At 39.5% G+C, this 23431-nt stretch overlaps 2 protein-coding genes across 2 annotated transcripts in view; both read right to left on the bottom strand.

Moving 5' to 3' along the window:
• Positions 1-765: 765 nt before the first annotated feature.
• LOC128868808 (adenylyl cyclase X E-like) lies at positions 766-16251 on the bottom strand. The gene is made up of 13 exons (XM_054111332.1): positions 15883-16251; positions 15695-15813; positions 11489-11642; positions 11295-11431; positions 10891-11167; positions 10751-10828; positions 5443-5535; positions 5116-5384; positions 4957-5051; positions 1680-1831; positions 1458-1626; positions 1113-1361; positions 766-1047 (listed from the first exon to the last, which is right to left on the bottom strand). Exons 1-13 carry the CDS (start codon positions 16249-16251, stop codon positions 767-769), a joined length of 2442 nt encoding a protein of 813 aa, XP_053967307.1. The 3' UTR covers position 766.
• A 3488-nt stretch (positions 16252-19739) lies between these two features.
• Positions 19740-23431, bottom strand: part of LOC128868807 (adenylyl cyclase X E-like) — a 31940-nt gene continuing 28248 nt past the window's right edge. Inside the window, exons 16-19 of the mRNA XM_054111331.1 lie at positions 23249-23400; positions 23053-23185; positions 20151-20354; positions 19740-20079 (exon numbers count right to left, since the gene is read on the bottom strand). Of these exons, the coding sequence (XP_053967306.1) occupies positions 19763-20079; positions 20151-20354; positions 23053-23185; positions 23249-23400 (806 nt within the window). The 3' untranslated portion in view covers positions 19740-19762. The remainder of the gene's footprint in view (positions 20080-20150; positions 20355-23052; positions 23186-23248; positions 23401-23431) is intronic.

The raw sequence follows: 23431 nt of genomic DNA, 5'->3' as shown, positions 1-23431 counted from the left end.
TTTACGTGTGGTCTTTTGGAAAACTTTCCTATAGCTCTAAAAAATCAACCTTTATTATCGTCTCCATAACTTCTCATTCACTTGGAATAAATCGAAGTGAATCAAAAATACTACCAGCTGAGCGCTTGGTAGGCGTTTTTACTTATGTAATTCTGCTGTTAATGAAAAAAACAATTTCAGATAGAAATTGAAATTTAGGGATCAGCATATTGAGACTCACACTTTGCTTCCTTAAGCATCTCCTTCGAAGTTTTTATTACATATAAATGAAAACATTTTTTATTCGATTGTCGTTTACATTTGAGGTTTGGTGACTACATCGACTAACAGCGCTCGCTGTCCGTGTTTACATCTAAGAAGATCGCCTGCAAGTTTCATGCTGTTAGTTCGCTTTGCTAGCATTCATTTCAAAATAATCACATTACTATGAAGAGAAGAAATTTCTTTATGACTACACGAAAATTCTAACAAACAAAACTTTTTAATGGTTTCTTCTTTCCAGTATAAATACCGCTATGGGCGCGCCTAAAAGCTTCTACCCAAAAATGTTTACGGTTGTCGCTGTTGGTACATTGGAAGCTCTTGCAATTCTTCTGTTGCGCTAGCAAAAGCGGGTTTTCTCCGTTCTAGAAGTGAGATAACGAAATTAAGTCTCGGTGGAATTACAATAGAAAAAATTTATAACCAAATTCAATTAATTTTAATTCACATTAGCTTATGAAAATAATTGTACACAAATACGGATCTTAAACTAGGTCTAAATTATTTAATCGTCTGTTATTGAGAACTTTTCAAAATTCAAGTCTTCGTCAATATCTATGACATATGTGGGAATAGAGCCACGTCCTTTCACATACGTTTTTCCCCTATAAGAACACTGAATTTTATGCCTTTCCAATGTATTGGCAATTTGCTCTGTGACTTGGATTTGATTAGGTATCCCTGTAGAATCCATACGCGAAGCCATATTCACAGCGTTGCCCCAAATATCATAATGAGGTTTGTATAAGCCGACGACGCCAGCCATAACAGGGCCAGTCGCAATGCCTTTGTAAGACAAGTTAAAACACATTTAAATGCGCATTCCTGCTCAAACCAGAAATATTTCCTACCAATACGTAAATCACCTGCCATTGGATTCTCTTCATTACTGTAGATGTTACTCTTGTTAAAGAATCGCATAGCGCGCAGCAGATCCAATGCAAATCTCGCCATAACATACACAACATCATCATTGGTTACTGGCTCTTCTTCATCGTTGAGCATCCTTACCGAGCGGCGTGGCGCCGCGTCGCTGGTAGAAGGCCTATCATACTCGTTATCGTAATCAAATATTTGATTTTTATTGTTAAGTTCGGCTGCTGGTTGAAAAAATATTATATCATTTTTTTTTTAAATACAAACAGCAAAATTGGCATTCTCAATTTTTTTAACTTTTACTAACATTCCATACTTACTCCACTGCTCTTTGCGCCATTTTTGTGAAAGCGAAAACGAACTGTCATCAATTGTTGCCGTCGATCTCCTATGCCCTGTGCCGGTTGTGTGCAAACCGCAAGCAGCCATATACGTCCAGCCTGCGACTTTAATTTTTTCGATTTTATTGACGCCTTTGAAGAAGCTTAGCTAAAATTGTGAAAATTTGGGATTAACCAGAGATATAAGCGGAGATCGCTTACCACTTCGTCGAAGTCGCAAATGATTTCGTTCAACACGCGCATGCCCACCACTTCGATGTCATAATTAAGAATGGTGGCAAACATGACAGCAACGTTGGAATATTCTTCGTAATAGAGTTTGTTCTGCAGCTGATTGCCCATATAAATATCGACTGCAACAAAGAATTGCAAAAAAGTAAAAAATTGTAGCTTTGCTTTCTGCTTCTTAACTGCTTATGTGGCGCATTTGAAACAATTCGGAATGTTTACATGCGAAAGGGATACATTTCTAAAAACACTAACATATTCTAATATATCACACATAGAACAACAAACAGGACGAAATGGAGGTCCACCACGAACCAACTGGCGCCGTTCAACAGAGGCTGAAATGAGGTCTTTGAGTAAGACTTGCAATAAAATTAAAGCCATTGCGCACAACCGTGTTCGATGGCGAAGAGGAGTTGTCGACGCCTTATGCTCCACCTAGGAGTTAGAGAATCCTGCATATATCTCCTATTTGTAATTAAGAAGAAAACTAAATAAATATTAGACTTGAAATAAATACTTCATGTGAAAATCAGCCTTATGCTTCCTTTTCTCCAGGTATACCTTAACTCATCTATCGACCGCTTTTTTGATATGTAGTTTACTACGAAAGGCAAGACTTAATCTTAGGGCTTTAGAAATTCACAAGAAGTCGAAAGCTAATTCCAAGCAAAAACATGAAGCTCAGAATTTGGTTAAAACTCATTAGTTTCCCCTTCACTGGTGAACGAAATTCTAAAACTGAAATTTCTACACCTTGAAAAATAAAGTCCCCAAATATGTACGTGCGATAATAACGAATACAGATTTTATTTTTTTTTATTTTAGATCTAGTCTCTCTTGAAATGATTTTTTGGTTACAAATAATGATAAAACTATAGTGAAATTGTTTCAAAATAGGCCTCAGTTTCAGCATAACTCCTTCATTCGAGCGAAATTTCTTACCGGCGAGCATCTAAAATTTCAAAAAATCGAGTTTTTGTTTTTTCGATATTTCAAAAGTATAGTACCTTAGGAATATACTGTGAAGCCGTCATGCGGAAATTGCCAATATTCTACAGCCCATTAACTACGTACAGAGCGGGCTGCGCGCTCTTCTTTAACTCAAACTTTAAACTCGTTTATCCCGAAACGACTTTTTTCGGCCTGGTTTGTCATACAAAAATAAATAAACTATTCAACCGAATCGTCTGAAATTTTAATATCATGTTCATAACATCAATGGCTATCGCTCGTATTAGACTCATATTATTATTTCAATTATTTCGAATTTTTTTATAAAAAAAAAAGAGGTGGTCTGTAAAGTCGGTTTACTGACGATAGTTTAACGTGATAACGTCATAAGAAAATACTGATTGAATGGTTGCATTTTTCAAAAGAAAATTTTAATTTTATTTGTTTGATAGATATTTTGTATGGATATAGAGAATGAATTAACATTAACATAACATAATATACTTTAACATAACATAACATAACATAACATAACATAACATAACATAACATAACATAACATAACATAACATAACACAACATAACACAACATAACACAACATAACATAACATAACATAACATAACATAACATAACATAACATAACATAACATAACATAACATAACATATCATAACATAACATAACATAACATAACATAACATAACATAACATAACATAACATAACATAACATAACATAACATAACATAACATAACATAACATAACATAACATAACATAACATATCATAACATAACATAACATAACATAACATAACATAACATAACATAACATAACATAACATAACATAACATAACATAACATAACATAACAAAACATAACATAACATAACATAACATAACATAACATAACATAACATAACATAACATAACATAACATAACATAACATAACATAACATAACATAACATAACATAACATAACATAACATAACATAACATAACATAACATAACATAACATAACATAACATAACATAACATAAGATAAATGGAAGAGTCAAAATGGTACAGGTCCAATTTTTCGGGGGGTCACCTTTAGCGGCATCATTTTTTTTTCATTTTTTTATGTAAAGAAGTTAAAGAATTTGAATTACGTCTTTGATTTTTTATTGAAGCTAATTAGGTAATAGCAAAAACCTTAAGGTCAGAAATTGGTTAAAACTCATTAGTTTCCCTTTTGCAGAAGAACGAGATTCTAAAACTGTGATATATGCGATAATACCTATGCCCAGAATGCTCGGATTTGTTCAGAATTTTTTTTTATATTAGACCTGAAATGTTTTTTGTTACAAATAGTGAATAAATTTACGAAAGAGTACGCTTATATAATCCAAAATATGATACGAAGTCATAAACGTAATAGCAAACTACAACAAATCAAAAAAGGCTCACCCGTTTGCAGTACTGGGTTTTGCTATAAAATGTTGAAATTATTACTTTCATTTTGCAATAATCGCATTCAGTAATTATTTCCTAAAACATGGGCTGAAAAGTTCCGGACATAACAAAGAAAAAACCGACTCAAATTCTTGTTCATCTCCACAGCTCCTGCAGTAGTCTTTGTGAGTTACACCCATTCTACTGGCTAGGGTGGCAATAGTGCAGAGACCCGTTACAACACCTGTGATTACGCTGGTAAGTGATGAGTTGAATCCAAGCAGACATTTTTCCCTTTTATTATTCAAGGCCCTACAACTAATAGTCAGAGACCAACTTGTATGCTCAAGTCAATCGCAGTTCCCCTACCACTTCCTGAGGGTCAAGATCAGATCATTTCCTCCAACATTCATCCGCTCTTTCATGCCCTTCCACTCCAGAGTGACCGGAGGCCCAACAAAGTGTGGTGTTGGGTTGTTGGATGAGCGTTGAATTGATGCGCGCCGTGACCAGTGCCTTGATCGGTGCTGGACTATCAACAAAAAATGGTAAGGTTTGCCGGAGGTAAGTCCATTAGTTTTATCGTTTTTGTTGCTTTGTCTATAGCGTAGATCTTAGCTTGGAAGACGCTGCATCAGTCGGGGAGTCTAAGGGAGCAATTCGTGCTATATTTTGCACTTCACTCCTTGTTTCTCCTCTCAACAACACCTTCTTGACTTTCTCTAAGCTTAACAATTCCAATAATTTAGCTCGCGTGCCTCAGCAACCACGGCTTACTTAACTTTCTTCTATGAATAACCTAAAACTGTCTCGCACCACTGTGGAAGTGAGGTACTGGTTAAAAAAAAAACGAATTAACTCACCGATATGCGAAGGCAAAATATTACTAATTAGCTTCGAAATAGTGTCGTTTGTAAATTTAGCGTCGTCTTGTTTTTTCTTCAATGCACGCTTCCAACTGTAAATAGAAATGTTTAAGAGGCATTTATATTTATTGGTTTTTTAGCCAGTTAGCTACTCACTAATAATCCACTCTAACTATGAGTTCTTTCTGTCTGTTCATTATATTGAATACGAAAAGCGATACGCACAACACAAATACGTGCGCATATTCCGGGTAGAGATGGCTATTGGAGCTGAGACTGCGCTCGTAGATGAAATCGTACATTACAAGCATAAGAATGACGTAGAAGCTTAGAACAGCTACACCCACGACTAACTTAATGATGTAGGTAATGTGCGAGAATAGAAAGTTGATGAATAAATTCAAAATTATGCATTCGGTGACAGCCTGAAACAGAAAGATTTCCTTTTGACACATACTCCAACATTTACTACATTTCACGTACCCAGGTATTGAAACACAGATCGGCTTTCATGCCATCCTGAAATAAGAGTATTTCGATCTGCTCATTTTCGTATTTGAAGCGATCGCAATCTAGCTAAAGGATACCAAATGAAAAGATTAATATTAAATTTCTTTAAATATAAGATTTTACTTGAACGAACAAGACTTATTGAGGTAAAAGCAAAATCTGCTAAAGTGAGCTCCGTTGTTGAACGAAAACCCACAAATGTGTATGCAAGTCAGTATAATTAAGACCTCTTACCATTTGTATTAGAGTGTAACTTAATTGCAGCGTCAGTATGGCGAAATAAATGCAAATACGAAAAATATAGCTCCTTTCACAAGATCTTGAAAGTCGAAAGAACCATCGACTGATTTTACTGTGTGGTTTTTTGTGAATCTTCGACTTATGGGTCATCTCCCACAGTTTCTTGTACCAGACCAGTGCCAGAAGGAGCAGCATTGCAGTATTTCCGATGCCTGCTAAAACCCACAAATATATAGTTGCACTGAAAATAGAAAGATATTTTTTTACTGTTAATTTATCTGGGTTCCGCCCAAATGTCAGAGTTTTGCTTTTTTCCCTAACATTCAAGCTTTCGATTTGCATGTAATTACTAAAAATAAAATTTGGCCAAGCCCTCGCATTTACTCGGGTGCGGTATTTCAGAATTTAACAAGATAATTGTGTTAGGATATAATTTAATTCTGGTTTATATGGTGGATGCTGCTACAATTCGAACTTTAACTACCCTTTGAACTGACTGTTGACAAAACGCTCTTGTGACACGGTGCATTGTCCTGATGAAAAATACTTTTTTTTCATTTGCAAACTGCGTCCTTGCTTCCGAATTTGAATTCTGGGAATTCTCGATGGCCAACTTGAAAGAAATTCTTCTTCTTCTTAATCGGCGCGATAACCGCTTATGCGATTTTGGCCGCGTTTAACAAAGCGCGCCAGTCGCTTCTTTCTTGCGCTAACCGGCGCCAGTTGAACACACCAAGTGAAGCCAAGTCCTTCTCCACCTGACCTTTCCAACGCAGAGGAGGCCTTCCTCTTCCTCTGCTACCACCAGCTGGTACCGCATCGAATACTTTCAAAGCCGGAGCGATTGTACCCTTTCGGACGACCTGACCCAGCCAGCGTAGCCGCTGGATCTTTTAGCTTATACAGCTCATCGTTCCATCGCCTGCGATTTTCGCCGTTGCCAACGTGCAAAGGTCCAAAAATCTTACGCAGAATCTTTCTCCCAAACACTCCAAGCGTCGCTTCATCGGATGTTGTCATCGTCCAAGCTTCTGCGCCATACGTTAGGACGGGCATGATGAGAGCCTTGAAGAATGTTCGTTTTGTTCGTCGAGAGACGACTTTACTGCTCAGTTGCCTACTTAGTCCAAAGCAACACTTGTTGGCAAGAGAAATTCTACGTTGGATTTCAAGGCTGTCATTGTTATTGGTGTTAGTGCTTGTTCCTAAATAAACGAAGTCTTTTACAACCTCGAAATTATAACTGTCTACAGTGACGTGGGTTCCGATACGCGAGTGCGCCGACTGTTTGTTTGAAGACAGAAGGTACTTCGTTTTGCCCTCGTTCACCACCAGACCCATTCGCTTTGCCTCTTTATCCAGTTTGGAGAAGGCAGAACTAACAGCGCGGTTGTTAAGGCCGATGATGTCAATATCATCGGCATACGCCAACAATTGTACGCTCTTATAAAATATTGTGCCTGAGCGATTAAGTTCTGCGGCTCGTACGATGCTCTCCAACATCAGGTTAAAGAAGTCACACGACAGCGAGTCACCCTGTCTGAAACCTCGTTTGGTATCAAACGGCTCGGAGAGGTCCTTCCCAATTCTGACGGCGCTGCTGGTGTTGAGCAACGTCATCTTACATAGCCGTATTAGTTTTGCGGGGATACCAAATTCAGACATCGCGGCATACAGGTAACTCCTTTCCGTACTGTCAAATGCAGCTTTGAAGTCGACGAAAAGATGTTGTGTGTCGATTCTCCTTTCATGGGTCTTTTCCAAGATTTGGCGTATTGAGAATATTTGGTCGATGGTAGACTTTACAGGTCTGAAGCCACACTGATAAGGTCCAATCTGTTGATTGACGGTGGGTTTTAGCCTTTCACACAATACGCAGAAAAGAAAAATGACGACTTATGCAGATTTATAGTCAAATTAAGATGGCTCGACTAATAAAAAGCAGTGGTTCTACAAGTGATGCATCCAAATGGCATCCTTTGTGCTAATTGGGTCTGAGCCACCACGTGCTCCAAACAACCAATCCACAAACAAAATTCCTCTCGCATTCCGAAAAACTGATGCAAACAACATCGGGGCCGATTTCGGGACACGAACGCGTTTCGGAGCCTTGGAGCTAGGCTCACACCACAATTCAGCCTCCTGCTTTGAAAGTCGAAAGTCGCATTCGAATGTGTTTTTGTTCCATTGTTGGCGAATGTGGCACTCATTGGGCACACTTTCTGAAACCAGTTGACCCAACTTTCCTCCTATTTGTGGTGTGCGTCTTGATGCTGTTCCACAAATGGAGGGACCTACAGTTTTAAACCGACTCCGAACGGCAAATGGTTTTTATGAGGGGCTTTTCATGGCAAAGATACACTCATAGGTTTGTCATTGCCTGCTGAGAAGCGGCTACTATTAAAGAAAACTTTTTCTATCATTTTGGTGTTTCATGCACGGAGATTCGAACCTGTGCACTCGCGAATGGTAGTCACGCACCAACCCATTCGGCTACGCCAGCCGCACTTGGAGTTATGCGGCATAACATTCCTAAAATTTCGACCTAACAAAATGAAAAAGGCCGCCTAAATTATATGCGAAATCGGCAGGCTGAATGTTACAGAGAAACCGAGCGTTTAGTCATGAAAGGGTTAAACAAAATTTAAATTTAAATCAACTGTAATTGCACCTGTACTTACGTTTCATTCATGGCCTGCATAATAAATGTGAATAAAATAATAACATAGGAAACGAGTACGCTATATTTTAGTTGAACGTCCGGCTGTATCATGTAGTTGTGCTCCCAACGCCAGTTTTTGAAGCACATAAATAACCATGAAAAATTTTGACGAAATTTCTTCTCTGCATTCTCGAATCGTGTCAATTGCTTCGATTTGCCAAAGAAAATTCGTTGAAATCTGAAAAGAGAGTAAATCATAACTAAACATTTCTTTTACCTATATACATTGTGACATACAAATATTTAACCCTTGAATAGCCTCTCTCAACTAATACAATCCAATTAAGAGATTACGCGAATTTAATACATTTTTAAATATACTTAGTTCTGTGATAAGTTCTGTCACAAGTTGAGCCCGTTTTTTAATGTTTTTTTTTAGTTTTAATTCACAATCGTCATCATTTGTCTTTACACAAGCCTTCAGCTATTGCAGCTCGCACGGTTACCATGGATACTGGCGTCACTGCTCGAACGAAAGATTTTTTGAGACTCTCCAAATTTCTGTGAGGTCTTCGACAGGCCATACTCTCCAATTCTCATTACAAACTGTAGTCCAATGGATACAGATCCGGACTTCCAGACGGCCAATCTACTGCGGCTGTGAAGGCAGGAATATTATTTTTTAGCCACTGCTGGGTGGTTTTTGCCTTATGGGCTGCAACGGAATCTTCCTGGAGGATTCAACGCTCTCCATTGAAGAGAGAGTGCTGCTCAGCTGCTTCACCAAGACATCATTCTTGACATTCTCTTGGTACACTTTTGCCCTGGCCTTAACCCCTTTTTGGCACAAATGAAAAGACACTCCCCACCAAACTAATACGGAGGCTGGATGGTAACCACGCTGAACACATGGAATAACTTTTTTTGCGTCTTCACAAGTTTTAGCATAGGTTTTGTCGTTTAGCTTTTTAAAAACTTCTTCAGCAGTGAAAATTTTCTGATCTGTTGAAAGACCGTTGACGTTGTCAAAAAAGATGAGCAGTTGAGGGACGGAAAGCTTTCATGTGGCGATTGCGTCTAATTAGTCTTGACATGGATCTGCTCGATGCATTCATTACCCTGGGCATGTGTATCTGCTTTCAAAGGGGATTTCTGCTAACAGTCAGGAAAGTAAATATTTATTCGGACAGATAAGCAGCAATAAGGGCCCTCCGGTCAGTGATGGTGCATTCGAAACTGGTCAGGGAATGCTTGACCTCACTTTCAACTGCGTCCGAATTCTTTGACATCAGCCTCATATGGGATACTGGTCACACAAACATTGCGGGAAACTGTGAGGCGTATGAGCTGGCGATACAAGGGACATGTGAGGTGATTTCCTCGCGAAAGAAGAGAATTGGGATCCCCCTGACTACGTGCGGTCTGCTCCTGGAAAGATGGGCATCGCGCCAACTAAGCGAGCGCTGGGCAATTGCGCACAAACTTGTAAGGTTGCGAAATCTTTCTGGCCACGTGTGGACCGGGGGCGCTCGGGCGAGCTGCTGAGGTTGACAAAATATCAGCTCTCGAATCTCGTGGGTTTTCTCACAGGTCACTATGCGCGAGGAGTGCATGCTGTGAGACTTGGAATCACCTGAAGTTCTTTTTGCGCTGGATGTATGGAGGCGGCCGCCGTAGCCGAAGGGGTTGGTGCGAGACTACCATTCGGAATTCACAGAGAAAACGTAGGTTCGAATCTCGGTGAAACACCAAAATTAAGAAAAACATTTTTCTAATAGCCCTGAGTGTATTTCTGCCATGAAAAGGCTCCTCATAAAAATATCTGCCGTTCGGAGTCGGCTTGAAACTGTAGGTCCCTCCATTTGTGGAACAACATCAAGACGCACACCACTTCTTTGCTACACCTGCTGTAAGAACTAAGTATAAGCATATCGATCTAACATTTCAGGAGGTTCTTGGGCCAATTGGTTTTATTTTCCAGCAAAGAAATGCTCCCGCGCATTGAATGCTTCAAAAAACCTGTTCGACGTGGGTGCCTTGAAATGCAAATGCGCGTGAAAACTCTTCCCAGAGTACTTAAGTATAATAATTATAAAAATCATAAAAGCAAATCGTCTTTTTTCACTTATGCATCCACCGTTCTATGGATTGTATTAATTGAGATGAGACTACCCAAATGCCATTATTGCAGTTCTTACTGTACAGTTTCCACAGGAATGTCATTACTCTCTTTGTGCATTTCGAAATTTATCTTACTTCGCATATAATCAAACGAATGTACGCTTTTCATAATCTTATCAATAATTAGAAAAAACAAACAATAATTTATTATATCATATCATTCAACTGAAAAACCTTAATTAGCCTTTTGCAACTCACAGATGTCATACTTTGAGTCTGCACAATCAATTCATTTAATGATTGTTCGCTTACAAGTGGTGACGGGTGTTTATTAAACTAGAAAACAAAAACAACTTCATCACATTGACTAAAACATTAACGAAAAACTCTTCATTCACCTGTATTAGATATGTTTGGATTCTATACTTTTGCAGTAAGGGATCGTGGCGCGCTTGCTCGGTGCCCGCTTCAAATTCAAAACTGTCGTACAAGTTTCGTAGTGTCTCGCGACTTACGTGTACCCGACCGGGTTGGCCAGTGCTTTCCAGGCGATTCGCGATATCAACGTCTTTGGAGTAGATATCAAATTGCCATTTGGCGGCGCCAATAACGCCAGACATAACGCTGCCCGTATGCACGCCGATGCGCATATCGATTTCCAAGTTTTTACTCCTTCTGTGGAAATGAGAAAATAATTTTTTATACTCACATACATATACATGTTATATACATATAGATGGCAGCGTGATTGTCATATTCATAGCGGAAAAAATAAAAAACAAAACACATTTTTTTTATTCACCTTTCTTGCCGAATATCGCTGATCATTCGCAAACCGAGTTTCACACAGGCTATGGCATGCTCCTCATTGGGTATTGAAACGTTTCCCACACAGTAATAGCAATCACCTAAGAACTGTATACGCAGCACATTAAACTCCTGCAAAGAGTGCCAAATTAGAATTTTTGTTAACCAGTGGTGAATGGAGGTATTTACTAGCGCTGCATCGTCGAATTTAACAAAGAGATCGTGCAGAGTTTCCACAAGAGTTCTCACATCCAAAGTAGTTGTTAGATAAGTGTAGTTGACCATATCCGCATACAGAATTGTGACGTCATCATGTGGTTCAATGAAAAGTTTTCGATATAGTCTACTATAACAATACGATTAAGTAATTTTGAGTTATCAGTTGCAAGTAAAATTAAAATCCCCAAGTTACCATCTTTTGTAGGCAAGCTACTGACCAATTATTAACAATGTTGAGAAATCTGGCGATTTTGGGGATTTAAAAAAATATTAGAGAAGAGAATTCTTGATTTGAAATTGTGGGAATTGAATTACCTTTCGATGTACAGAGAAACCAGACCTAATACTTCCACCAAGAAGCACATCGCGTTAGAAGTTAGCATGCAAACTTGCTCAAATACGCTAACCACAAAAAAGGTTACAAAGTACATAGGCATACGACTGAACCCAAAACGTACTTTCTGCGCCCAAAAAAAAAACACGCAGCATAGAAGGCCGCGAAGATGGCAACCCTACTCAGTAGATTAATGGCAAACGTAGTCGGATCAAAAGAAACTGTGTGCGAATGCGCTAAAGGCAAATCACCGATGCAAGCTTTCAGCATCGACACAACGAACGGCAGCTCTGAGAGTTGTATGTGCCTACCGCACAGTATCAGGGCCAGCTATTCAAGTGATAAACAGTTCAATACCAATAGATTTTACTAGACTGTGAGAGAAAAATGTTGTGGGCATTACAGAACGAGAGGATTGAAAAAGGAGTAAGCAAACTTGCAGCGCGCGAAATGAAGGATGAAGTGATAAGGCTCTAGCAAGACCGCTACAGAAACAAAATACGCGGCAGATGGACGGCGAGGATAATAAAAGACGTCACTAAATGGTACAGTAGGAATTTCAGTGGAGTCAATTTTTATACAACACAAATGCTTTTGAAGCAAGGAATATCTGTTCAAAATAGGGAACTGAAGATGATGTTGAACTCACCTTTTTCTAATGCATGCGTTGGGGACAAGAACGTCAAACTTTGAAGAATGTGGTCGGTCACGTATCCACTGAAAATCTAATCGACAAGAAGCTAGGCAGCGAGGAAACGTAAGAGATCAACAGTGGTTTCGCGGAAGAAGTTATTCGGATGAAACAGCGGGTCCTAGTTGAAGACACACATGCCTAGACCTTGTGATGAGGAAAATTAAACGCCAGGCTGAAGTAATGCGGCAGCGGTTCCAGGGTTGGCGACGGTTCCAAACGAGCGCAAGTTTTTTATTCTCCGGGCATACCATTGTTGCGGCAGTTGTGATGATGCATTAGGTGTTTTAACCCAAGCTAAACAAACAAAAAAAGTGCGCTGTTTTGAAAATTATTTTTCCCCCCAATTAGTGACAGCGAAATTTCACCCAGTAGTTAAATATTTTCCAAATATCCGAATCTTAATATAATGATCTACCCTAAAGCCCCAATCTACATAAAATTCACAGCTAAATTATTAAGTTGCCAATTCTGCAATAGAATATTAATCGGTACCCAAATGATTACCAGCAAATCCAAATTATCCTAAACTGAGATTTTGGAATATACCGACCTTATCGAGATGCTAAAAAGTCCCACCGCTAAAAATGTATAATTAATATATATAAAGGATGATCAGATTGGAGGTACTTCTTCCAATAGGGTCTTTTTGACGCATCACGCGTGACTACTGTCAAACTAAATCCACAATTTTTTTCAGTATTCATTGACAATTCATCATGGAACGAGTTAGGCCTCAACAACGTTTATAAATCGTAGAATTGTATTACATAAATCGGCGCTCTGCGAAAAGTGTTCATCGCGCGCTCAGGCCAAATTAAGGTATACATAACTGTCATACCGAAAACACCACTCGGCAAACCATCGACAAAACTGATAATAGTTTTACATTATTGGATGAAACTCGATCGATTAGACCGCGCACAGCCCGAAGTTAAGATAATATTGTGGCTATAAGTGAGAGTTTTATCGAAGACCCGGAATAATCGATTCGGTGAAGATTTTAACAACTTGGTCTATCTGATGGCACTACTTGAGCGATTTTACGCAAAGATCTTGGTTGGAAAGCATATAAAACACAGCTAGTTCGAGATTCGAAGTCAACTGATTCTCCAAAACGTTATAATTTCAATTGTCGCTCTTGAAAAGCTCGCCAAAAAGCCACAGTTTGGGACCCGAATTGTGTTCAGTGATGCGACCTATTTTTGGCTTAGTAGCTGCGTCAATAAGCGAGATTGCCGTATTTGGGCTGAAGAGCAACCCAAAGCCATTCAAGAACAATCATTACATCCATTGAAAATAACCGTTTTGTACTCTATGAGCTGGATGAACCATCGGCCCTTATTCTGCAAAGACGAGGCTGGCGCTAATGTAACGGTGAATGACGATTTTTTCCAACATTGCAACAGGGTTCAAACAAGACGGCGGAGGGCTCTACTTGCCGTACAGCCCTAAAAACAATGGATTCACTGCGTCCTCGTTTCGATGAGGAATTTATCTCATCTCGCACCAGTGGATTGGCCGCCAAGATCAAACCTTTGGAACTTTATTTTTGAGAAGTGCACTGTTTAAATGCTTTGTGGATAAACCTGATTCAGGCATTGGAAGCCAACATTACTAAAGTTATTCACGAGATACCGACCGAAATCCTCCAGCAAGTCATTCAAAATGGGTGTTTACGGACGGTCGAATTACGGCGCAGTTGCGGCCAACATTTAAAAAATAAATGTCATGAATGGTTCTGCACAAATAAAGGGTGGTTAAATTTCAAGGGCCGATATTGAATGTGAACCGTACCTAAACGTCGGGCTTGTTTTCACATTTAATCTAACATTTTCCAATCTCAGAATAATTCAATTTGAACCATGGAAAGATACCCAATCGATCTACGCGTTAAAGTTATTCAGGCTTATTATGAAAACGGGCGTCAAAATGCATATCGCGCACTTCCTGATTTTTTCGATCAATTTAATCGTCCAAATGTGCGTACAATCGGAAAAATTATGCAAAAGTTTGAGCAAACCGGGTCTGTAGGAGAAGTGAAAACACCAGTGCATGCTCGTACAGCTCGTACTGCAGAAAATATTGCTGCTGTTCGCGATAGTGTGGTTGAGAAGCCGTCCACCTCAACTCGTCGTCGTGCCCAACAATTGCACCTCTCACGCTCGTCGTAGATGAACATTTGGCAAAAAGACTTGCATTTACACGCTGATAAGGTGCAATTGACTCAAGAACAAAAGCCTCTTGACCATTTCAAGTGTCGTCAATGGTCAGGATGGTGGCAGGAAATGGCAACAGTGAATGACCAATTCTCGAAGGAAATCATCTTCAGTGATGAGACACATTTTCACCTCAATGGATTCGTTAATAAGCAGAATTGCCGCATTTGGTCGAATGATAATCCAAGAGTGATTGCCGAAAAACCAATGCACCCACAAAGAGTGACTGTTTGGTGCGGTTTATGGGCCGGCGGCATCCTTGAGCCGTATTTTTTCCAAAATGAGGCCGGTCAGGCAGTTACTGTGAATAGTGTTCGCTATCGTGAGATGATAACGAACTTTTATGGCCCGAATTGGAAGATATGGATGTGGACGATATGTGGTTTCAACAGGACGGTGCCACTTGTCACACAGCTAACGAAACAATGGCTCTTTTGCGCGAAAAATTTGATGGCCGAATAATCCCACGTCGCGGCGATGTCAATTGGCTGCCATGGACATATGATTTGGCACCGTTGGACTTCTTTCTTTGGTTTCACTTGAAAGAAAAGGTGTACGTCGATAAGTCAGCAACAATTCAAGAGCTAAAGGATGAGATAATTCGGCACATTAACGGCATAGAAACTCAATTATGCCTCAGCGTCATTGAAAATTTGAACCATCGGATGGAGGTGTGCCGCCGAGGCCGCGGTGGCTATTCGGCCAACAATTTGTTCCATGCGTAATTGAGCCATACCAATATTATCATAATAATGTGAAATGATAATAATTTCCTAAAAAAAATTATATTTTATTTAAAATTGACACCGGCCCTTGAAACCTAACCACCCTTTATAATGAAGATTGCGCAAAACGATTTGAATTTTCGTTGAATCCAATGCCTCTAAATTGATCACCCTTTATAATATACACATTCCTGTACGCATACTCACCTTGTTTCCTTTACTATTGACGATTTCCTGCTCGTCGTACTATATTTGACCCGCAGCTTTATATCTTCCTTCATTTTATCAGCTATTTGTGATGGAATCATTGTCAAGAGAAGTACGCTCTGAAAGAGAGATCATCTCAGAAGCACGTCCATTAGAGAATTTTCATTAAACACAAACGAACTGAGTACCTCTTGGGTTTTTGCGGCCTGCAGTAGCAAATTCTCCTCAATGCAATTCCGTTTGTTGATAAAAGTTGTACGAATGGCTAACTCACGTGAGAGGCGAAAAAATAAGCCCAGGATATTGATACCCATCATAAACAGGCTTTCATACACAATTTTCTGGCTATCAATGAACGCACTACCATCAGCTCGCAAATTATAAGTTATCAAAATAAACAAAGCAATGTAAGATGTCGACACCAGCAAGCCCAATAGAAGGCTGCCAACAAAATTAGAAGTCGGTATGAAAATGTATATCGAATAGATGATGAAACTGTAGTATAACGGTACACTGATTTCATAATGATTGATTAGGTGAAGAATAGGAACTGTCATATCTGGAAATAGAACAAATTAAATAGCTTTGAGAGTGGTGGCGGGCTTTCCACCTATTAAAAGTAGCTCCTATAAGTTTTCTCACCCATCGCCACTAAAAGCACAACTGCCAGCACAGTTGTTGAATTCGCAATCCATACAAATTGTGTAAATACTTTCTTCCATAAGTTGATGACTAAAACCACCACTGTGAGTGCGGTAAGTCCAATATATACCGCTATGTCTTCTGTTAACTAAAATTATGCCGAATGTTAAAAGTTGTTGGGTTAGAATTGGAATTTAATGCGAAAAACACAGAACCTTTGTAAAGCAGATTAGCAACATGCAGTAGCAGATTGTGATGAATGCAAGGATTACCAAAAAGGAAATTAATAAATTCTTACGCGCTCGAATCACATAGGTCTCATAAACATCTTCCACATCAAGGTTTCTACATTGCTCCTGCAAAAGAAATTAATCTGCTAATTTAATGCCAACAAATTTTGATTTGTTTATTTGTAGTACCCTTAACACATTTAGCTCATATTTTCCCCTGGACTGAGATGTCACATCTTCTAATATGGTACCAAGCTGAACTGAATCGCGGGCTGCACTAGAAGTCGTATGCATATTTTATGTGGATTCATAAAATTTTCGCTTACAAACGTTCTTAACTTACAAATATTCTGTCAGTCTCTCAAGGGAATGACATTTCGGTTTTTGTTCGAATTTTTTCTTCCGCTCATACGTTAGTATTTCATGCAACCAATTTTTACATTTTTACTTATCGAAAAAAGGTAGGGAAAACCGAAGTTACATAAGTTAAGATAAACTTAAGCGGAATTGAGGTGCAATGCGCTCTTTCTCATAACATATGCATCTCGGTGAAGCGTCCATTAACCTAAATACTTATAAAGATCCAATAAATCTTTAGATACATGAAAAAGACTAAACAGTACTTGGCAGTTTTAGTAGCATAATTACTGATCTTCCACTTGCCAGCAAGTGCGCCATTGGACCAAGTAGGCAAGTAGTAGCATTCCTATGGCAGCCGTTACGTTCTACGTTAACGGAATGACTCGGGTTTTTCCCCGATCAAGGGCTGCCACCCCAGTAAACTAGCCCTGTCTAGTGTACCGTATCCCACTCCCAATCTTTCGTCACAGGAGCAATCCCTTGCAGCACGTTTGCTCCGAATACTTCTCTTCAGGGCTAGTGTCGAATCCAACCCTGGACCAGAGGTATTTTACTGCTGCATCTGCAACAAACGGTTCCACCCGAACTCTACCTCGGTTAGGTGCAATAAGTGCAACGGATGGTGCCATCTTAAGACTGTTCAGGCCTTAAGAATCATAGGGAGTGGTCCACGAGGTATGTGGCCACGTGTTGCTTCCACCATCTGGCGGCCCCTGCCTCAACGGCGCTACTGCCCTCAGTGCCGGCACTTCAAACTGCCGTCACCAATAACACCTCAACGGTAAGGAGCCCCCATGAGCAACACAACTCCACCAACGACCCACAACCCTCCTACTCCTATCCCTGTGCGGGGACGAACCAGTAGCTCTCGGTCCCCCGCACAGTCTGCTCCGTGTGTCAGACCAGAGTCCCTCGGAAACTGACAACAGTCCAATGCAATTCTTGCAATGGCTGGTGCCAATTTCGGAGGTGCTCTGGCCTGCGCACCACACGTGAGTGGACCCGCGATTTCGTTGCCTCCTGCTGCAGAGCTCTGCACCCGCAACCGCCCTCTGCGGCGCGGCCGTCTGTCAACGTAAGGCCACAATAACTCTTACGGAACGCACAGCAGGACCAACGCAGGCAACACCACTCGTCCCTCACCCCCCGAGTTACGATCACACTCTCGAGGAGTTTTAAACTCTTGCTACTAAACTGCAACGGACTTACGAGTAAGATTGACGAGATGGTCGACTTTATGAGCCGACATGGTATGAAGATAGCTGCGGTCCAAGAGACAAAACTGCACGCTAGCTCCCCCCTGATCACCAGGGACGGCTACAATGTGCACAGAAAGGATCCCGAGCGAGACCACGGTGGAGACTTAGCGTTCATAGTCCACCATACAACGCGGTATCGTCTTATCGATGAAGGCATTGATCTCAGGGACACCACCTTAGAATGTCGAGGGATAGCTGTCTGTCAGCTCTAAATGCTTTAAATGAATACTATTTGCCTCCACTGTAAACTAAATGATAAATACAGCCACTTCAAAAAAAAAAAAGAAATTTTTACAAATGAGACTTAAATTGTGGCACTCACGGATAGCTGCTTCTTTTTTGTCGGAACAGACTTGCAAATACAGCACTCAGACACAACTAAGCCCGTTGTGCTGCACTCAGATTCGCTTTTTAATTTTCTTTAAATCTACTCGATCTTCGAAGAAATCTGAGTAGATCTTGTAGTGCCAAGGAGCCAAGGTGGTCACTTCTTAACCCATCACTGCCAAAGACTTCAAACTTGATTCGAGCGAAGGCGCAGCAGACGCGCAGAAAGTGGTCCGCCGTCTCATCGTCCTCTGCTTAGTGACAGGAGGAACTGCGACAGTCGGTCGGTCATTACATTTAACATCAGTTCTGTCCATCTGCAGCCTCTCTCAGCCTGCCAAGCTTGCTTGTGGGTTAGAGTAACCCGTTTGCTAACCGTGGCGTTGAACGGATCTGAGGCCAACTTCCTTGACCCCAACATACTCCTCCGCTTGAAACACAGATGCATGCATTCTAAGAAGAAAGTGCAGTTTTGTCACGCTGGATTCCACGTAGACCCCAGAGCCGGAGCCGTGCTCGGTCCTGGAGCCATCCGTGAAAATGCGAAAACGTTTGCCGGGCTCATTTTCTGAGTTTGACCACAGTTGAGCCTCTGACGGTACCATACTGTATCTCTTGTGAAGCACGACTCTGGATGGCATGGTGTTAAGAGGCATGGCGAAGATCGTTGGATCGATGTCTATGCCCACTCTATTGTCCAATGCCGGACAGGGGCCGTACCAATTCCCATTGTGTTTCAGCCTGCAGATGGCCTTCAAGGCCTCTCCTTGGATAAAAACATCAAGCTGCTTACTACGAAGTCAATTTCACTGGATATGACCAAACCACTTTTGTCTGTTCTTCAACTCCACTCCAGAGATGCCAACACATCTGCTATTCGAATACGGTTTCATGCCAAAAAGAAGAGGAAAACATTTGAGTCTGTCGTGACCCAGGATTTGGCACATACACTTAATGTAGCAAAAAACCACCTTAGATTTCATAGGAGAATCGGGTCCAGATGAGGTATAAGAGCAAATCTTCTAGCCGAAGAACATACCGCCCTTTATGAATTGCAAAAAATATAAAAATCGCGGCACCATATAATTTTTTTTAGGTATCTGCTGTTATTGTTTATTAAAAATGTAATTAAACGAATTTGGTTTCTGCTATTTTTAACTTTTGATTATCCAATTTATTCTATCCTAATTTACATTGACTTTAGATAGTTACTCATAACTTAGCTTAATTAACAGACTAATTACATTACGCTACTCAATTTCATTTGTCTCAACTCCTACCATCTGATCAGATGGATCTCTAGAACGCTGGATGAAACTAAAATTCTCATCGATTTCTAACAGATATGTGGGTATCAGGCCACGACCTTTCACAAACGTCTCACCCCTAAAGTTGCATTTAATATTGAAGGTTTCCAATATTTTTGCTGTTTCCTCTGTGACTTGGATAGAATCAGGTAGTCCCGTGGAGTCCATTCGTGAAGCCATATTTACGGCGTTTCCCCATATATCGTAAAGTGGTTTATACGAACCTACAACACCAGCCATGACTGGACCGTTCGATATGCCTTCAAAAGATGAACAAATTTATATTCTTGTATGTATGTATGTGTGTACTTTTATTCAGCATAACAATTACCAATTCGTAAACCGCTTACGGCGTGACCTTTTTCTTCATTTTGCTCTGGATTCTCCATATTAAAAGCTTGTAATGCACAAATAAGATCCAAAGCGAAGCACGCCATGATATATATAGCAGCATTCCCTGGACTGAACTTATCACTGTCCATATTTCCAAGAGCGATACTTTGCGCCAACCGACTATCGAGATAGCTGCCCAAAGCTGGCGAAAAAGTGTCGCATATTAGTGATGTTATTGTAATAGTGAGTGAGGCATATATATATATATAGCTTTCAATCATAATTCAATTATAGAAGGTTAGGTAAGTGCATTGTACAGATCCATAAGTAAAAACCTTTCAGCTGGTAGTCGACAAATGCACACAGCTGGGATCACCTGATTCCAAAACACTTTTTTATGTCGAATGGTTTCAAGAACGTACCGCGTAATTTTACTCAATATTTCCTTTCATTTTGTCTTTTGGGAGATGCACAAACTTAACGCTGTCTTCTACCAACGTTTTGTGGCATAACAAAAATGGTATTGCCTGCTAACTCTTTTAGCAAAAGTTTTTATTTCCATGCTTTTGAGTACTTTTTCTTTAGAATTTGCTGTGAAATAAAAAGTAGCTTTTCCAAGAGAACATCAAAGGCTTATTAAGTAGCTTAAGACGACTGACAGAGGGTGAAAATTAGACATTTTTCATGAGAGAGAACTAAATATATTTCACTTTACAAAAATCTACACCAAAATTTTCGATATGTAATAAATCTCAAAATTATTAAAAATTTTATTTTTTGTTTAATTTTAAAAAGAATAGAAAATATTTCACCTTAAAAACTGCATTCTTGAAATTTTCAAGACTGACTTTTTTTAACTTTCAAAGGAGCCGAAGATATTGCATCTTGAAAAGCTACATACCAAAAATTTCAAGACTGAATAAAACTCAAAAATATTAAAAACCATATTTTTCTTATAGTTAAAAAAACTGAAGGTATTTCACTTTAAAAAGTCTATATACAAATTTTCAACATTGGATAAATACCGCACGGGTGTCCGGGTGTTTACGCGATTTTATATGGAGGTGGAATATGATATATATATATATATAATATTTATAATGGAATTGAAACAACTACAACAGAGCGAATAATATCCGCCGTCGAAATGCAACCAATGCGAGCCATACCTGGCTGCACAAGGTGCAATCTCAAACGAAACGAGAAGATACGAAAGATGTGCGAAATCACTGAAGAAGTAAAATGGAGCCGCAAGAGAAGAAAAGAATGGAACCAGCATGTAAAGGGAATGGGAGACGATGAAAGGTCAACTTAAAACAGCGTTGGAATGATGACATAATTGTATTTTATTACAAAAAAAAATAAAAAAACACAAAACAAACAAAAAAACAGTGCGTGTAGCGTAGTACACATGACAGAAGTAAACTTTCAAGGCAGACAAAGAAAAAGGGAGAGACCCGAGAGAGAATCAGAGAGAGAGAGGAGAAAAAAAATATTTATCTAAATAAATTCACAACATTTTCAGAGAACACAAATAGACAAAATTTACAAAAAACGGAGAAGAGTCGACAAGTGTAGGTAAATGCCGGACACAAACCGTGGCAACAACGCGCACTACTCCGAGCGTTTATCACCCGCAGAAACGCAGCGATTCCAGCACCGCAGCAATGGCACAAATTACCGCACGGTAATACGACTAAATCCGACGCCGGAATGGATAGCACTTTATAGTATGCACAAGCACTAGGAAATAAGCGCCAAAAAGTAGGCACCAAAAAAAATTGGGAACAAAAAACCCCCCAAACAGTAGGCACCAAGGAAATATATCGCCAAAAAGAAGACACCAAAAATATATTTCCTACGAGTTTGCGCCGACAAACAAGCGCCAAAAAGTAGGCAGTGTTATTTTTCACTAGAAATTGGGCAACCACAAGGAAAAGCTCAGGAAAAATAACCTAAAGTGTATCTAAGATATATATTATATAAGGTATATCTCTCTTTCTCTCCTTTTCCTCTCCGTTATATTTTTTTGCCCTCTCGCGGAACGAAAATGCCCAAAACGTTGCATGACCTTGAAAGTTTACTCTCCATTCTCGCTCACCCATCGGCGGCTAAGAAGTTGCACTTAAAAAAAAATCGCCCATGTGTAAAATTTTTTTCGTTGAAAGAACAGGACACAGTCCAACAATAAAGATGAAGAAGACAGAAAGAAAGGAGAAATACCAAAACTATTAAAAAAGAAATTTTTTGCTTAATTTAAAAGTAACCGAAGTTATTTCACTTAAAAAGACTTTATTAAAAAAAATTCAACATCAAATATACCTCAAATTTTTTAAAGTTTGTTCGGTTTTCTTTCTATCAGACTCAAATCTACAAATAAATAATTGAAACTACTTCGATCACTTGACCTCAATGCGGCTATAATAGGGCAGGTCGATTTAAAAATCGCTCATTGCTCTGTAAAAATCGTATTCTAGGGATCAAAATAAGAAGCTTTGCCGAAGGAAGCATACCTCTAAAACGAATTCTGATGCCCTCCAATTTAAAAATATCACCATTTTTGGCCTTTACATGAAAAAATCAGCTAAATGGCTATGTTTTTTCTTTATTTTTATTTATTTATAATAATATCTATTTTTTATCTTAAGAAATTTATTTAGTAAAAAAATATGTAAATGAAAAAATTAATTTAAGTGAGTTATAGAAAAGAAACTAAAAAGTTCGACCCAAATGGGGACATCAGAATTCGTTTTAGAGGTATGGTTCCTTCGGCAAAGTTTCTTATTTTGATCCCTAGAATATGATTTTCACAGAGCAATGGGCGAATTTTTTGCCTCCCCACAAATCGACCCGGCCTAGATTATAAGCAGCAGGAGTATAAAACAATAACCACTACTTACGATTGTATTCGTTCTCAGATTGAACGGAGATGCTTGCGTCGGGATTACTTGCACTTAAGCCACACGCGGCCATATACGTCCAACCAGCCACTTTAATTTTTTCAATCTTATTGATGCCCATATATGTGTTTAGCTGCAATAGAGAAAATTATCCAATACTCGCACAAGTGTGGAAAACTAGCCGCAGATCACTCACCACCCGGTCAAAATCACAGATGATTTCATTCAAAACACGCATGCCGATCTGTTCCGTATCATAATTCAGTATCGTAGCAAACATAACAGCCACATTTTCGTATTGCTCATAGTACAGTTCAGTTGACAACTGATCCTTCATGTACATGTCGGCTATACAAGAATGTTAAGAAATTAAACAAAA

The sequence above is a fragment of the Anastrepha ludens genome, chromosome 6, assembly GCF_028408465.1.
Source record: "Anastrepha ludens isolate Willacy chromosome 6, idAnaLude1.1, whole genome shotgun sequence".
In the NCBI taxonomy this organism is placed as follows: Eukaryota; Metazoa; Arthropoda; class Insecta; order Diptera; family Tephritidae; genus Anastrepha; species Anastrepha ludens.
This window is presented reverse-complemented; position numbering and strand designations above follow the sequence as displayed.

Coding starts and splice junctions, on each gene's coding strand:
- LOC128868808 (XM_054111332.1), bottom strand. CDS start 16,251: ATGACAGTTCCTATTCTTCACCTAATCAATCATTATGAAATCAGTGTA. Junction 15,814..15,882: donor AGGCCGCAAAAACCCAAGAG/GTACTCAGTTCG, acceptor TCTCTCTTTCAG/AGCGTACTTCTCTTGACAAT. Junction 1,832..4,956: donor TATTTTGCCTTCGCATATCG/GTGAGTTAATTC, acceptor TCTTTGTTGCAG/TCGATATTTATATGGGCAAT.